We start from the raw sequence: 17,570 nt of genomic DNA on the forward strand, positions 1-17,570 counted from the left end.
TTCCTCTTCTTGGTATTCTTGACCTCTGCTGTTTGATTCTTCAGGTCTGTGTCCCCGGCTGGGAGGATCTCCACATCCCCCATCAGATCTGTTAAGTCTCCATTACTCGTGCGTAAATCTCAGACACCTACCATGCCCACGGGCCCAGAAGTGGCTCCCCCTTGGAAGCAAGAGGGCTACGTGGCCTTATCTGAGGCTCAGATGAGAGAAGCAATGATGACAAGCGCTACTCAGATCAGGACAGAAGAACGATGGGAAGGGAGATATGGTATCCAGGAGCAAGTGACCATCAGTGGGGCTGCTGGGGCTGCTGCCAGCGTGTCAGCTGCTGCCGCCTTCGCAGCAGAGGCTGTGGCTACTGATGCTAAGGAGGTACGTCAGACCTTTTTGTTTTTCCTTATTTGTGTTCTGGTTTCTCCAGCTGAAATCCTGGCATGAAACTCAGCCTGTATAGATTAGAGGGGAGATTCATATAAACATAAAATTATTGGAGAACTTTGGTGAGTGGTGTCTAGGGTCTTAAAAGCTAGCAAGTGGCCATCTAAGATACATCAATGGGTCCTAACCCACCCAGAGCAAAGGAGAATGAAGAACACCAAAGACACAAGTTAAATATTAGCCCAAGAGACAAAAAGAGCCACGTAAACCAGAAACTCCATCAGCCTGAGAGCAGAAGAACTAGATGGTGCCTGGCTACCGCCAATGAACACAACAGAGTCCCTGACAGAGCAGGAGAAAAGTAGGGGTGCAGAACTCAAACTCTGGTAAAAAGACCAGACTTAATGGTCTGACTGAGACTAGAGGGACATGGGAAGACATGGGCCCCAGACTCTCTGTTAGCCCAGAACTGAAACCATTCCCGAAGCCAACTCTTCAGACAAAGATTAGAATGGACTATAAGACATAAAATGATACTCATGAAGACAGTGGTTCTTAACTCAAGTGGATATATGAGACTAAATGGATAGCTCCTGTCCGGAGGCGAGATGAGAAGGCAGAAAGGGACAGGAGCTGGTTGAATGGACACAGGATATCTGAGGTGGAAAGGAGGAGTGTGCTGTCACATTATAGGGAGAGCAGCTAGCATCACATAGCAACGTGTGTATAAATTTTTGTATGACAATCTGACTTGAACTGTAAACTTTCACTTAAAGCACAATAAAAAAAAAATTATAGGAGAAACTGAAGACCAAAATTGACTCATGCCTTATAAAAGCATTTTTAATTGGGATATGGGCTCTGTCTGTGAGGTCTTCATAAAATATAGGTTTTAATGATACATAACATGTATCTCTTAGCAATGATAAATGCGTATGTATATATATATGTATTTTAGGCGGCTCAGTTTCCATTACGCTTTTATATTTTCTATCAGGTGTGTCGTTAAAAAAAGTAATGTTCTTGGTCATTTCTAACCCAGGTCAAACAAGAAACTGACAAAAGTGCAGCTGTTGCGACTGTTGTTGCTGCTGTTGATATGGCCAGAGTGAGAGAACCAGTTATCAGCGCTGTAGAGCAGACTGCTCAGAGGACAGCCGCGACTGCTGTGCACATCCAACCTGCTCAAGAACAGGTATGCATGAGGCCACCCAGAAGATGTCCGCAGAGCCTGTTCCTTTGGTGCGTGTTTACAGAAACGTTGTCAAGACTGAGCTTTGCATGCAGAAATCCCACGATGAACCAATGTGGAAATGATTTTGAGGGCAGCACTGAGCCAAACATGGCCCAGACTTTTAGGGCTTTCTGAGCAGAAGGTAGGCTGAGTTACCAAAGGTATACCAGTTACTGTCAAGTCTGTTCCAACTCATGGTGATCCCGTGTGTGTCACAGTAAAACTGTGCTCCATACGATTTTCAGTGGCTGATTTTTCAGTAGATCACCAGGCCTTTCTTCCAAGGCACCTCTGGGTGGACTCATACACAACCTTTTGGTTAGAAAGTGAGCATGTTAACCATTTGTACCACCTAAGGACTCCTGTTGTTGTTGTGTGTTATCAAGTCAATTCCAACTCATAGGGACCCTGTATGACAGAGCAGAACTATTCCATAGGGTTTCCTAGGAGTAATCTTTATGGGAGCAGATTGCCAGGTCTTTTCTGCCATGGAGCCACTGGTGGGATTGAATCACCTACTTTTCGGTTAGCAACCAAGTGCTTAACCATGGCGCCACCAGGAAGTAGATACCGTGAGAGCAGACCAGGCCAGAAGTGCCTGGCCTGTGTCAGGCAGGCAGACAGGAGTTAACTATGATATTCAAGGTATCGAAGTATTCCCCAGTCAAGGCAGGCAAAGGGTGGCTAAGCAAGTGAGCTAAACAAGGGGTGTGTGTGTGCACTCAGTGCCATAGATCCAGACTGGCCAAGTCCAAAGCTCGGTAGCTCCAAGAGCCAGGGTTTGATACTATTATTTCAGGGCAGACATTACATTTCTCTAAGCTTGCCCAAAGGACTGTTGCTTTTACTTTCCTCCAAACAAACATGACACTTGATTCATGGCTGAAAGGTGTAATAAATCCTGGATAACTTCCCACCTCATATTTGAATAGTTTTTCTGTTATAGTTTCAAATCATTCTAGTTTTCCTCCTTATCCTCTCTTGTGTGACATTTATGTCTTTGTCTTGATATATTATGGGAGCTTGTTATATAAGGTGAATTAAAGTATTTCCTTTTTCTTTCCTGTATGAAAATCAGATAAGAAAAGAGGCAGAGAAGATTGCCGTGACAAAAGTAGTAGCGGCCGCCGATAAAGCCAAGGAACAAGAATTAAAATTAAGAACCAGAGAAGAAATTATGACAAAACAAGAGCAGATACACATAACTCATGAGCAGGTAAAAAATAGTTTTTCACTGAAATTGAAATTTTCACTGAAATTCATTGCTGAAGTTATTACATGTGTCAAAGAGATAATAATCTTCACTGTGAAGTGTGGTGTTTCTTGGGCAACATGATAGCTATCACACTAATAAAATCTCGTTGTCGTAGCTGTGTATTCCTGCTACTGGATACACCATCTCTTAGTCACTGAATGTTTCTTTGTGTAAGATGTAAGGGGTCCTCTGTGAACACACACTGGGAATAGAAACTGGGATATCGCCTTCATTGATCTGGGGATGCACTAACTAAATACGTGACTGTTGTGAGGGGCAAGAGGGGGCTGTAAAACCAGGAGGGACAAATAGACGCTGAGAAAGGGGCAGGGAGGAGTGGAAGAGAACACTGACCACATTGCCTTGAAAATAGCTTAGCAACTGCTTCCTGACTCCTCAGGAGGACATTGGAATATGGGTTTGACATGGGATGGGTAGCATGGCCTTAGTAGGTCAGATGACCAGAAGAGATGGGAGTATACAGCCTGGAGAGGGAGCCTGTGTCCCATGATTGAAGGCATTAGGGACAGATTGGATAAGGCCAGTTGGTAGGGCTGTTGGGCAGTGAAGTCAAGTGTCAGTTGCGTAGTTTGAGAAGATAAATGTTCAAGTCCCTGTCCACCCTGAGATTCTGCCTCCTGTGTTTTACTGATGAGATCTGAGAATGTCAGAGAAGCAAGTGGGGAAAATTGGCCTCCAACACACACACCTTAGCTGTCCACAGCCAAACACAGCATTTTTCAGGTGTTTAAGGATTTGGAGAATATTTTGCCTAGGATATGTACAAGAATTTTCTCCCCATAGTTATCTGAATTTAGAAAAGTGAGTCTTGATATTCCAGAACCATCACAAATATTTAGGAACATGTACAAAGCAAAAATATTGTGTAAGTGCCGATTATAAATTACCTGCATGTGATTCCTCATATATAAAATAAAAGGGTCAGACAAAGTTACTTCTAAGGTAGGCATTCTATTCCAGTAGTCTATGCTCTAGTATTACAGATCATTGTTTTTAAATGAAATAATTTGCAAAGAATATTATCACAATAATACCCATTGATAAAAATTAAAAGTCTTTTCAAAGAAGACTGCAACTATCCCATTCAAAGCGAACAGTGTTGAATCTAACTTTTGTTTTTCCTCTAAGCAGCATGACTTATGGTTTAGGCAGAGAAAGATCATCTTCATATCAATGAACATGACATGATTTCATTTAGTGATGTCTCCAGAAAAAAGATTTTACTTCCTTGTTTAGATTCCTACTTTGTGATATTTGATAAGCGCCATGTCACTTCTGTTAGAGATCAAGAGACAGTAAGACTTTGCTTTTGTCATTGATTACAGATAAGAAAAGAAACTGAAAAAGCATTTGTACCAAAGGTAGTAATTTCCACAACTAAAGCCAAAGAAAAAGAAATGAGAGTTACTGGAGAAATTACTACAAAACAAGACCAAAAACAAGTAACTCAAGAAACAGTAAGTCCAGTTTTGCAAACACCATGTAATTCATTGGCAAATCACATTCCAGCTAGGTGTGTGTTCCTTATAACCAAAACCTCTAAATGGAGAAGTCTTTTGTGGTATGTTTGCTTTTATTTGTTTCTCTCTGTCTAGTATTGAAACTCCTTCCTGGTGCAAATGCTATTCTCATTGCCCAATTTCCACTCAGTTGATCAGTTTGGGGGAGAATGTCTACTAGAACAGTTTGGGCATGTCTGTGAATTTTTCTGGAACATGCTCAGGTGTAAGATAGATATCGCTGCCATCCGGGTATCCACTGGTACAGTCAATTTTTTCCTGCATAGCCTGAGCCCTCAATCACTTATATTGTAATACACAAACTTTATATAGGTGTAATACACACACACCCACATAACACACATACACACCAGCCATGAATGCTCCACCTAAATAGCAAATAAGAGTAAGCAAGCACTGAACATCAGGGCAGAGAAATACTTCTTCACGAAAGTGCCCTTAATTCCTCATTGGTAAACAGCAACCTAGAAGTATTTGCTGCTCTTGTGCTTTAGAGCAATGTAGGAATAACCACAATGTCACCAAAATCCACTTCTCTCCTTGTACAAAATCAAGCTTTAAAGTGTCAGGAAAGAGGCACCTATTTTTAATTCTTCCTTGGCCTTGTTCAAAGGAGCTCCTATGCTCATATTCCTTGATCTCCAGTTCCTTGCTGACCCCATAGCTACTTTTATAAAAAGGTTTTACTGAGAACACTACACACTTAACAGACTAACCGGAGGTGGTAGGCTGAATTTGCCCCTCCTTATAGTGAATGAGACTCTGAATGCAGCAAGAACCTTACGTGGCATAATTAAGGGCGTAGAAAATCCTTGTTGCTGTCACAGTGCCGGTGACTGGCAAGATCAGGCTGCCTAGAGATTTCCAGCCATTTGCCAGTGACCACTCACTGGATTCCCTAACATGTTAAGATGTCTCGAAGGTGAGACCATTTCAGCTCTAGGATGGTTTACTAACGGACAGCTGGGCAAAAAAGATGCCCAGTCCTTGGGAAATGAAAAGTCTGTGTTTTAAGCACAAGTGTGAGTCTCTGAAAAGGAGATTGTGACGTTTTCTCTCTCACCACTAAGCATTCTGTATTCTCATGAATGTTGCAAGGGTATCTTGACATTTCTTTTATGCCTGTGGAACTCAAATCTTTTTTTACTCTAAATATCAGATAAGACAGGAAGCTGAGACAAGCGCTGCGGCCATGGTGGCAGCGGCCGTGGCAAAGCCCACACAGCTAGAAACAGTCCTGGGAGCTCAAGAAGAAATTGCCATAGAACAAGAGCAAAGGCCCATGACTCATGAAAAGGTGATGCCTTCCTGCAGTATGAAATTCACCTGCATTTTCATCATGGGTCCTAATCATCACTCCTTCATCTCTTCCTCTTCTTATGACTCATGTAGAAAACTCCTTACAAAGCTCTCATGTCCCTTTCCCACCTTTGTAGCTCTCACTGCCACCTTTCACTTCTAACTTTCGGAATTTTTTTGATTATTACTAATATGATACTGTAATTCACTTTAATATCTTCCTATTGAAGTAGACTCCAATGTACAAGACCGTTGATAAAGTGCAAAATTATGTGTTATTTATGGTTCTGCTGGAATTTTCTTGCCAAGACTAATATGAGAATGAGAAATGGCATTTGTTAGTCTTTTATTATCAATCACATTTTTTTCTTTTAGACTAGCCTTGTTATTCTGATATTTTTACTAGTGAAACAGTGTGGATAATCAGAGGAACCCAAATGATATATTTAAGTAAAATTAAATGTTCTTGAATAGGAAGAAATTTTGCCTCTTTTCTCAGTTTTGACTCATGTTTTTTTTCTTAGAGGGGCTGTGAGAAATTTAATGACCATTTTCTCAATTTTTTTTTTAAATCATATGATCAGGTAAGGAAGGAAACTAGGAAAACAGTGGCACCTAAAGTCATAGTAGCCACACCCGAAGTCAAAGAACAAGATTTAGTATCAAGAACTAGAGAAGGCGTCACTACCAAAAGAGAGCAAGTTCAAATAACTCAAGAAAAGGTGAATACAGAAATTTGAGATGTGAAAAGTTCATATTTAACCTAATCTCTAGTAAACCATTAACTTACTATGTGGTATACATCATTAATCTGTATTTTCCTTTTTGAATCCGAAACTAAAAACAAAGTGGTAGATGTGTGATTGATTTCCCATTAATTTTAGCTGCACATTTGATGTTTTTCCATCTATAACATTTGTAATTCATTTCATTCACCATTATTCTTTGCATGAAGATGAGCATTTTTAGCTTAATTTCAAAAAAATCAATACATGACATCATTTAGAGTTTTTTTTTTTTTTTTTTAGAGCTAACGTTTCTAAATTTTGTGATTTCCCATCAGTGTGTGCAAACATTGCCAAGTGAAATTTAACTGTTCCTGTGTAGTTAATCCTGAATAACTTCATCTTGCATCCCCACTGGGGGGGGGGGCATACCATGTGTTCCTGAGGCCCTGTGGTGCTTAAACCTTGATTTTACTGTAATAATCAGATGAGAAAGGAAGCTGAGAAAATTGCCTTGTCTACAATAGCAGTTGCTACTGCTAAAGCCAAAGAACAAGAAACAATACTAAGAGCTAGAGAAGGAATGGCTACTAGAGAAGAACAAATGCAAGTTACTCATGGAAAGGTGACTATTCCAAGTGTGAAATCCCTTATTACAATACATTAATACTAAATCTCATCTGAAACCCCCAATTATAATACATTAATACCAAATATCAGAATTTCTGTTATGTATGAGACAATATTAACCTAATTTATTTTTTTATAATTAAACAATTTCTAGCTGAAACACCAAATTATTTTTGTTAATATTACTCCATATTCCTTTCCCCACTAATCTCTTCACAATTATTTCCAACTTTTTATTATTAATACTTAGATATCCTCCAGAACTTGCCTGAAATTGCATGCAGAGAATCCATGAACATAAAATTAATCATATAAGTAAATGATAAATCTTATTTACTGATAAGAAGATGTGTGTTTTGAGGGGATAATAAATTCAATATATTACATTGTACAGTATGGACTTATGTTAAGAAATTATCCACGATTTTCTTCATGTGAAACTGTTTTTCCTCTGTGTAAATATCAGATGAGAAAAGAAGCTGAGAAAATTACAGAGTGTGCTGTAGCAGCTCCCACTAGAACTAAACACAATGGCAATGTTAAAATCTAGAGAAGGAGTTACCCAACCGGAACAAATACACATAAGCCATGAAAAGATGACTGCATCTCTCTGTAGCTATGAAGTTTCCATGAATTAACCTACTTCCCATAAGTCTGTCATTTACCTTAAATGAGATGTTGACCTAATTTTATTCTCTATTGCTAATACAGTGCTTGGAAATCAGCAACTAAAGTTTTTCAATTTATTGAGTATCATAGCTGAGCCTTATTTGTATTTCTCTCACTGTCATTTTCTATCGCTACATCTTTGATTTATCTTTTCAAAGCCATGATTCAGGATAAACCTTTCAAACCTTTACCCTGGTGTATTTAATATGGCATATTTGCCTCCAGAAGTCTCATTAGGATGACAGAAATTCCAATCTAAAACTTTCTTCCTGTATGACTAGTTTAAATTTTTTCTTTCTAGTCCAAAACATATAAATTTGACTATTTTACTTCTGTTAAAAATTAGCTGAGGATGGAAGCTGAGAAAATGTCTTTACCTAAGGCAGTAGTTACCACTGCAAAATCTACTGAACCAGCCACACTGCCATGGACTAGCAAAGGATTTGCTCCCAAGCAGGAACAAATACATCTTTTTCATGAGGAGATGGAAACGGATGCTGTGGAGGTGAAAAGCATTGTTTCATCCCATTCATTGTCTGTCAGCTCCCATAACTTTTCCATCCGTCTAGAATCATGTGTTCCTGGTGTTCAATTTAATTGCTTAACTGATCAACAAAACATCATAGATGATTAGATTCATTCCAAGTTCTCCGGTGGAATGGTTGGCATTTGTAGTTGGTGAAAAGCCAGATTAAATAACATTTTTCTTTGTTTCTCCTAAATAAATTCTGAGCCCTTAGCTGGTGTGAATTGGGGTCTCCTAGTCCAATTCTTATTCCTGCTTGTCTAGGTTCCAAAAATATGAGGGCTTTTGGAGCCCACTAAGAAATAAAAGCAGCGACCTGCATAGGGTATCCATTTATAGTTGTCTATGACAAGCATATGTATATGGACTTTATAGACATTAATTGAAGAAAAAACTATAGAGCTGCTTTCCCAGTTGAAAATGGGAACTTAAGGTTTTTTTTTTTTTTTTTTTTTTTTGCATTAAGTTTTAATTTAAGAACAAGATTTCTGCATCTAAATTTTCTCATTGTTAAACTAAAACTCCACCTGAGTGCCTTGTCAGCTGGTTTGAAAGGTCCAAATGAGATATAATGTAAATGAAATCACTCTACAAGCAAAGTAATATATATTAGTGTTGCCCTTTGAAATGTTAATATTTTAAAACATCTACAAATTTAAACTCAACTAACAGCCTATATGATTTTTTTTAAAAAAAGAAACATAGATAAACTTAATTCACCTAAGCCCCACGTATATTTTATAGTTAACTTGTAAGACACAATCTAAAATGAAGATTGTATTTGCAGTCCTTCAAGGAAGATTAGAATGTTTGTGTCTTCCTTCATGGAAGGAAGAACTGGATGAAGCCCATGAAAACTACAGGCCCTATTCTGTTTCAAAACCCTCATTTATATTCTAAACTGTTTAGAGCATAATTTTTAAAGGTATGTAGGTTGTATACTTGAAAAAAATTCAGAATCACTCTAGATCCTACTCACAGCAGCAGAAAAAGAAAACTGGACATTAATACAATATTACAGCATTACTTTTAAAGTGCACTGGATGGTCACGGTGATGTGATTGTAGGATTGTTGGAAATAATGCCAGTTCCAAGGACTGCATAGCATCATGATATGTAAGCCAAATCAGCTGGTTTGCTTTTTTAAAAGAGAAAGCATGCTGGCAAACTACTTTCCCATTTATGTTAATCAGATTCATAGTTATGAGAAAATAACATCTCCTTTTTTTTCTTTGCTTTAATTCCCAGTAATGATGAAAGTAAATTAAACTTCAATATGAAAGGTTGTTCTCTTGAATCCAAAGATGATACCTCTTTCATTTGGTTCACAGTATTTTCATTTGTATGTTTTCTAATAGATTAAACAAATCTTATCCTTAGGGAATCATATGTAAATTAATATGCTCACTGTGTGTTCATACACTTTCATGTTCTCGTATTTGCATGCAACCTTCCAACTCTGCAGTGACTAATTTTTCTGGATGGGAGTAAGACTGTATTTGAGTGCATTTTTATCATTGCTGTCATTGTGTCAATACCAGACTGATGATCAAGATAATACAAATAATCAATGACGATAACTAGCCCCAAAGTTCTGATTTCCCAAGCACTAATTGACTACCTGCCTCAGACAGATTACTAGGGAACCTCGAAATCTCCTTACTGTTTATATTATGTCTTGTGTTCTCCTATGTTGTGTCTATGTTATTTAATGTCTCGTGTAATTAAGCAGGTGTATACAGAGTGTATCTAAATAAATGTCTATACAATGTAATAATCAATGAGACGTCAAGTTCCTAAATGTATTTCTGAATTACATTTCTGTAGACACTGTACCTTGTGATGTAACATGGGTACCATCTGCCTGTCATGCTTTTTAGTCATTTGTCTGTTTTTAATGGCTATCCTAGGAGGAAGGAGCCCTGGTAGCATAATGGTTAAACACTTGACTGCTAACTGAAAGGTTGGGGGTTCAAACCTACCAGCCGCTCCTCAGGAGAAAAGACCCGGCAATCTGCTCCTGTAAAGATTACAGCCTAGGAAACCCAGTTCTGCTATCACGTGGGGTCGCTATGAGTCAGAATCAACTCGGTGGCCCACACCACCACCAGCAACCCATCCTAGCAGGAGATGTCCTGGACTGACTTTGATGTTACTGTGTATTAATTCTGGCAACATTGTCTCCAGGTGGACGTTGGGAAAAAGGCTGAAGCTGTAGCCACAGTCGTTGCTGCAGTAGACCAGGCCCGTGTCAGAGAGCCCAGAGAGCCTGTGCGTCTTGAAGAATCATATGCTCAGCAGACCACTTTGGAATATGGATACAAGGAGCGTGTGTCTGCCCCAAAGGTAGCTGAGCATCCCCAGCGTCCAGCCTCAGAACCCCATGTTCTCCCTAAAGCAATCAAGCCTAGAGTGATCCGTCCTCCTTCTGAGACTCATATCACAACTACTGATCAAATGGGAATGCACATATCATCACAGGTGAGTCTGCTGTTTCCTGATTCCTCACCACATTCAAGGGGAAAGTAACCTTGACTGCTATGGTCATCTGGTGAACAGCACAATCACTGAGTTTCATTTCAATGCAGATCAAGAAAACAACAGACCTAACAAGTGAAAGATTAGTCCATGTGGATAAACGTCCCCGCACAGCAAGCCCTCACTTTACCGTTTCAAAAATTTCTGTTCCTAAGACAGAACATGGATATGAGGTAAGAAGTTAAAGAGCTATGTCTAGCTCAAAAGAAAAAAGTATCTAATGCGTGATGTACTTGGTTATGGGGCAATGTGGGGCTCTTTTTCATGATGTCTGTTTGCATTTGTTATAGACTCAGAAGCCCCTCAAGACTGGTTTCTGAAACTTGCCTAGCAGGATGAGTGTAGAGTAGCAGGTGGTTATCTTATGCCTCCTAGGATGCACAAACCCGTACAGGTCTCTCTCTTTTATGTTTCAGGCATAGCTCAAACTCAGACACTTTGATTATTGTTCTAAAGATTTTGTAAAAGCTAGTGTATTAAGGAGCCCTGGTGGCACAGTGGTTATGGTTAAAGTGTTCAGCTGCTTACCAAAAGGTTGACAGTTCGAACCCACCCAGCGGCTCCACAGGAGAAAGACCTGGTGATCTGCTTCCATAAAGATTACAGCCTAGAAAACACTATGGGACAGTCCTTCTGTCACATGGGGTCACTATGAGTCAGAATCGACTCAATGCCACCCAACAAGAACAGTTATACAGTTTAGTTTCCCTGATACTGTGAGACATTTCAGAGTAACTTAACTGTGACTATATTTCAATATAAAGACACAGACGTTGAGAAATCATGCATTCACGTAGTCAACGTAGCAAGATGGAGAGGTGGTATTCTGTGGTATTTGGGTTGGATTTTGGAATCAAACAGTCCTAGATTAGAGACCTAATTCAACCCCTTGTTAAATCTGTCATCAAGGAAAGATAGTACACCTAAAAACCTTAGCAAGTTGACAGACATATTAACCCTCAATAGTAGTCACTATTATTCTTATTATACAGTTCCATGACATAGAATCCAAACCTTCTGTGACTACAAAGAATTGTAAGGTACATACAGTGAAACCTATGAGAGCTGAAACTCGATCAGACCGCCTTGTTTTTGTGGGTCTCCCAAGTTTTCCACCTCTGACAGGGTACAGCTTACCACTTTTCTGTCACTGTGTTTTAGTGGAAAATATTTGAGTTTTCCTTCTCTGACAGGTTTCCTCCTTACACAGGTTCAGGCTTTCACAGGTTTTACTGTATAATTCCTATATTTGATACAGTACTCAAATTACTATTGAAACCAAATAACCATAGACAGCAACAGAATAAAAACAGTAAGAAAGCTTTTAAAACGTTTTTATGAACATCTCCATGTTCATCTTTCACACAGATTTGAGGCTGAAACCCAAACGCGCTGTTTTAGAAGTAGCTTTTAGGAATTTACCAAGTATTTTAATAACGCCTTGATTTTGAATTTCCCTCTGTAGTATTTCATTAGGATGGTTAAGTGAAAATTTATGACCAGGTTTGGAAGACCCTTTACGATAACAGCTGCAAAATAAGGGGTTTCTTAATACAACTTTTTAAAAAACAAGATATTTTAAAATACAATGCTTTACAAATCAGCAGGAATGGCAATGAGCTTTTAACTGGCTTATTTCTAACTGACTTTTCATCAGCTCTAAGTGTGATAATGAGAAAATTAAGAAATGGACCATATAGAAAATAGACTCAGATTCAGTACAAGAAGACTAGTGTGAATCTCTTCTGAATGGTGCCTGGAATGACAGTTAATTGTTTTATTTTCTGACTCCTATTCCATCTAGGCATCGATAGCCGGTAGTGCTATTGCCACATTACAAAAAGAGTTGTCAGCCGCGTCTTCCGCTCAGATGGTCACCAAATCGGTGAAGCCTCCTACTGTGAAGCCTGCTGAGACTACAGTAAGGCGAGAGCCCACCCCCTCCCCACAGTTCCCCTTCGCTGACGCACCAGACACTTACAAGAGTCAAGCTGGCATTGAGGTGAAAAAGGAAGTAGGGGTGAGCATCACTGGTGCCACAGTCCGTGAAGAGCACTACGAAGTACTGCACGCGCGTGAGGCCAAGGTTGGTCGCTGGATTTTACTCTGTTTCTTGATCCATACTCCTTGAGTGGGGCTGGACACTCGGCCAGTTTGTCCTGCAGAAGTAATCAACCAGGAGTCTTGCCTTTCTCCTTTACCATGCTCACGCTTAATTTTACTGAGCATGGTGTTGGTCAAAGATCTTTTTCTCAAATTATTTTCTACTAACAGAGCAATTGGCATGTGCTATAGTTTTTAGATTTCCCCTAATTTCTTGGACATTTTGTTAATATCCTTTGTAAAATTGTAGGTAACAGAAACAGCAAGAGTGCCTGCACCTGTTGAAATCCCTGTTACTCCACCAACTTTAGTCTCGGTGAGTAAAGACGTCAATTGTGTTGGACTACATACATATTTGATTAAATAATATTAATACATGTTTACACAAATCAGTTTCTCGAGTTTACAGGAAAATAGCATTAGTGAGTTTACAGATACTCACTTTAAGCCATGTATGATTTGGCAAGAAAAAGGAGAATTCGTTTATTCAACAGATATTTAATGAGCTTTTACTATGAGTAAGGCATTGATGTGGAGCTATGGAGAAATAAATCAATCCAGCCCTCTTTGAAATCTTTGCATTGCTATCAGAGAAAACGTACATAAACAAGTGTAATAAAATATAGAAGGTGATAAGCACCTAACAGAGGGAGAATCCAGGGGGAGGATAGATTACTTCCAACTGGGGATAACAGAGAAAGCTTCAGTGAAGACGTAGCATTTGCTGCTGAGCAGTATAGTTAGGATTTGAATATGTGAGAATAATAGAGGATATGGAGTTGCCCTATTATATGGTATTAGCACAGTTCCACACTAGGAACTTGAAAACACCTGATCTTAACGTGTGATTTTTTTGTAGCGATTAGAATGTACAAGTTCAAACACACATCAAAGCAGTATATAGAGATGATTAACGAATATGCACACATATCATTATTTCCTTTTTATTATGGTAAATATGTTTATAATGAAATGTTTGGCATTTCCCCATTCTTCACATGTGCAGTTTAGTGCCATTAATTGTATTATTTCCTTTTTCTTCTCTCTTCAGGGCTTAAAAAATGTGACTGTCATAGAAGGTGAATCTGTCACCCTGGAGTGCCACATCTCTGGATACCCATCCCCAACAGTGACATGGTACAGAGAAGACTACCAAATCGAAAGTTCCATTGATTTCCAGATAACCTTCCAGAGTGGAATTGCCCGGCTTATGATTCGAGAAGCCTTTGCAGAAGACAGCGGGCGATTTACTTGCAGTGCTGTAAACGAGGCTGGAACCGTCAGCACATCCTGCTATCTAGCTGTTCAGGGTGAGTAGCCACATTCCCACAATCTTTCTGCATATATTGTCACTCTCATCTGACACTCCTTTCCACGTAAACCAAACCAAACCCATTGCCGTTGAGTCGATTGCTGACTCATAGTGACCCAGTAGCACAGAGTAGAACGGCCCCATAGGGTTTCCAAGGAGCTGTTGGTAGATTCGAACTGCCAAGCTTTTGGTTAGTAGCCAAGCTCTTAACTACTGCACCACCAGGGCTCATCTTTTGGAATTGAGGGCTGGATTATGGGGTCAGTGTAACTGTCAGTGTTAAGCAAGGGTCTCTAATGAAATGGACTAAATGCCTGACTTAAATGAGAAACTTTTGTCTTCCTCTAGTGTCAGAAGAGTTTGAAAAGGAAACAACAGCTGTGGCTGAGAAATTTACCACAGAGGAGAAACGGTAAAATGTTCTGTTGCTAATTAGCTGCAGTTCCAGAACAGTTTTCATTTTAAATCCCTTTATTATTGATAAAATGTGACCCAGAAGCTAATATGAATTCTCTTTTCAGCTTTGTCGAGTCAAGAGATGTGGTAATGACTGATACTAGCATCACAGAGGAACCAGCAGGGCCCGGAGAACCTGCTGCTCCTTTCTTTTTTACAAAGCCAGCGGTCCAGAAACTGGTGGAAGGTGGAAGCGTTGTGTTTGAATGCCAGGTTGGTGGCAACCCAAAGCCCCATGTCTACTGGAAGAAATCTGGCGTTCCTCTAACTACTGGATACAGGTATTTTGATGGCTGAATGATAGAATTTCCTTTAATTTGTATGATATGTATACCGAGCCTAAAAAAAAGTAGAATTTACTTTCTCTACCATCCCTGAAATGTAGCTTCTTTTATTGTGAAGCCTTCATAGTTTGTTTTGAGGTGTTTTCACATTTTTTGCAAAGGTTTCTTGAGAAATAAAGCTATGGAACAAAAGCAGATGGAAGACATATTTCTTTATGTTCTAATTTAATTTATACCCGTTGCCATTGAGTCGATTCTGACTCATAGCGACCTTATTGGACAGAGTAGAACTGCCCCATACAGTTTCCAAGGCAGTAATCTTTACAGAAGTAGACTGCCACATCTTTCTCCCGCAGAGCAGCTGGTGGGTTCAAACCACTGACCTTTCGGTTAGCAGCTGAGCGCTTAACCAGTGTGCCACCAGGGCTCCTTTAATTTAATTTATTGTGCTAGTGAAATAGAGAAAATATCGTGAATTTTTGCACATTCATCCATACACATATTCTTCCAGAAAGGATTTGGGTAATTTTCAATAAAAATGCACAATAATTTAATCTTTAAAAGATAAAAGAATAAGGATCACACGATGAAAAAGAAAGCTGGTTATACATGAAATTCTATGCTAATAAAGTTGCTGCAATTGAATATAAAATTTAGCTCTAAATTTCCTACAACTTGAGACAACGGCAAACTAGATAATCTGAAAATGTAACTGTCATATGTTAATGCTAAGAAACAGTGCACTAGAAGCTTAATACTGAAATATTTAAACCAATTTATTATGTTGATTACTATTCATTTGATCTTCAAATGGAACAATGAAGAAAATAATGAACAAGAAAAAATACCTACTGTTTAAATGACCTCATCATTTGCTAATGTTATCACGGAAGCTACATATTTCCATGTGTCTGTTTCTAGTAGTATTTTATTCTGTTCTTTATGTTAAAGAATGTATGAATATTACTTAAAATGAAAATTAAGCTTGTTTGGCCTTATTACTCATATCCATGCATTTTCTTCAATTTTCAGCCATCTTATAGTTACTGTCTACGGTAGGGCTTAGTCACAGGTTTGGGATCATTGAATTTTTCACTACAGTCCATTGACAAATAAATCTCGTTCTTTCACTCCCATATTTGTGACTGAATTATTTGTTCCTTTCCATAAAGATACAAAGTGAGTTACGACAAACAAACTGGTGAGTGCAAACTGGTGATTTCTATGACTTTTGCTGATGACGCCGGAGAATACACTATTGTTATTCGTAATAAGCACGGAGAAACTTCTGCATCTGCTTCCTTGCTTGAAGAAGGTGAGTGCAACTCTTAAGTAGTTCCTGTGAGCATGAAGAGAATTGAAATGCAGGGGCGGCAGTGTTGAGTGTTTGTTGAGAGGCTGGCTGCAGTAACCAGTGCTGCTGCTGCCTCTGTCTCCGCTCTCTCTCGGCCTCAGCCATACAGGGAATGCTTTAGACCAGGAGGCCTCAAAGGCCGTGCTGGGGCTAAACTTCTAAGATTCTAGCAATAGTTTCTATTTGGTGCGTTCGTTTCTAGGCATACCATACCTTTGAATACACAGGCATTCTAAACCAATTGCCTTCCAAATCCAGGCAGGTAACATTATTGAGTGCCAGGAAGACAATGGCAAACTGTCTCCAGAGGGCAGTGGCCTCACACCTCTATGGGACACGCATTCTGGGCTCAGTGTTGCTGGAGTTTCCGATATTTTAAAGATAAACTGAAGAGCAAGATTTTCAATGTTCATAAGTAATTTGAAAAAAGAAAAGGTAATAACATCAGGCTAAACAAAATGTATCTGTGGGCCACCATTGTCTCCGGTAGTGCTTCACATTTCCAAAGGACCATCTCACGCTGTTGCATTTGATCTTCACAACACCCGTAAGAGGAAGTTAGGATATTATCCCCATTTAGCAGGTAAAGCACCCAAGACCAGAAAAGTAAATCAATTGCCAAAAGCCACACAGCAAGTTAGGAAGACCTCCAGGGTAGACTCCAAGGGACTGACACTACTAATATAAAATTCTTTTTACATTAAGTACATGGTTTGACCTGTTACTTTAAGTTTGGTTTCAAAATTCAATGGAGTAAATATTTAGTGAGCACTTTGATAGTACATATTTGGAAAATCTCATTGTTGGTTATAAATTTACCCTATTGTAGGGCTTGCCTGAATCAACAGTGGTATGAATGCTTTTTAATAAGGACATTAAAAAAATTAGCTTCTGTCCTTAATTCTAGCTGATTATGAGTCACTGATGAAGTCCCAGCATGAAATGCTTTACCAAACAGAAATGACTGCATTTGTGCCAGAACCCAAAGTTGGAGAAACAGCACCTGGATTTGGATATGCTGACTATGAAAAAGAATATGAAAAAGAACAGGCCTTAATTAGGAAGAAAATGGCCAAAGATACTGTAGTGGTCAGAACTTTTGTAGAGGACCAGGTGAGTATAAGAATCACAATCAGATAAACCATGTCATAAGTTACGTTTTCCTCCCACATGTCTCTGGTTTGTTTGTTTGATATTTTCATTTTTAAGTGATGGCATTAGGGCTATAGTACTATTAGTAAGTCCAGGTTCACTACTGATAAGCTT

General features: G+C 39.1%; 1 protein-coding gene across 1 annotated transcript in view; it reads left to right on the forward strand.

The window, feature by feature from the left end:
- TTN (titin) overlaps positions 1-17,570 on the forward strand; it is a 271,570-nt gene that overhangs the window by 11,106 nt on the left and 242,894 nt on the right. Inside the window, exons 7-22 of the mRNA XM_004375465.1 lie at positions 45-372; positions 1,421-1,573; positions 2,691-2,828; positions 4,214-4,345; positions 5,568-5,710; positions 6,297-6,429; positions 6,920-7,057; positions 10,445-10,738; positions 10,846-10,968; positions 12,600-12,881; positions 13,149-13,214; positions 13,950-14,208; positions 14,559-14,622; positions 14,732-14,947; positions 16,123-16,265; positions 17,212-17,417. Coding sequence (XP_004375522.1) covers positions 45-372; positions 1,421-1,573; positions 2,691-2,828; positions 4,214-4,345; positions 5,568-5,710; positions 6,297-6,429; positions 6,920-7,057; positions 10,445-10,738; positions 10,846-10,968; positions 12,600-12,881; positions 13,149-13,214; positions 13,950-14,208; positions 14,559-14,622; positions 14,732-14,947; positions 16,123-16,265; positions 17,212-17,417 — 2,818 coding nt within the window. The remainder of the gene's footprint in view (positions 1-44; positions 373-1,420; positions 1,574-2,690; positions 2,829-4,213; positions 4,346-5,567; positions 5,711-6,296; positions 6,430-6,919; positions 7,058-10,444; positions 10,739-10,845; positions 10,969-12,599; positions 12,882-13,148; positions 13,215-13,949; positions 14,209-14,558; positions 14,623-14,731; positions 14,948-16,122; positions 16,266-17,211; positions 17,418-17,570) is intronic.

The sequence above is a fragment of the Trichechus manatus genome, unplaced genomic scaffold (assembly GCF_000243295.1).
Source record: "Trichechus manatus latirostris isolate Lorelei unplaced genomic scaffold, TriManLat1.0 scaffold00037, whole genome shotgun sequence".
Lineage (NCBI taxonomy): Eukaryota > Metazoa > Chordata > Mammalia > Sirenia > Trichechidae > Trichechus > Trichechus manatus.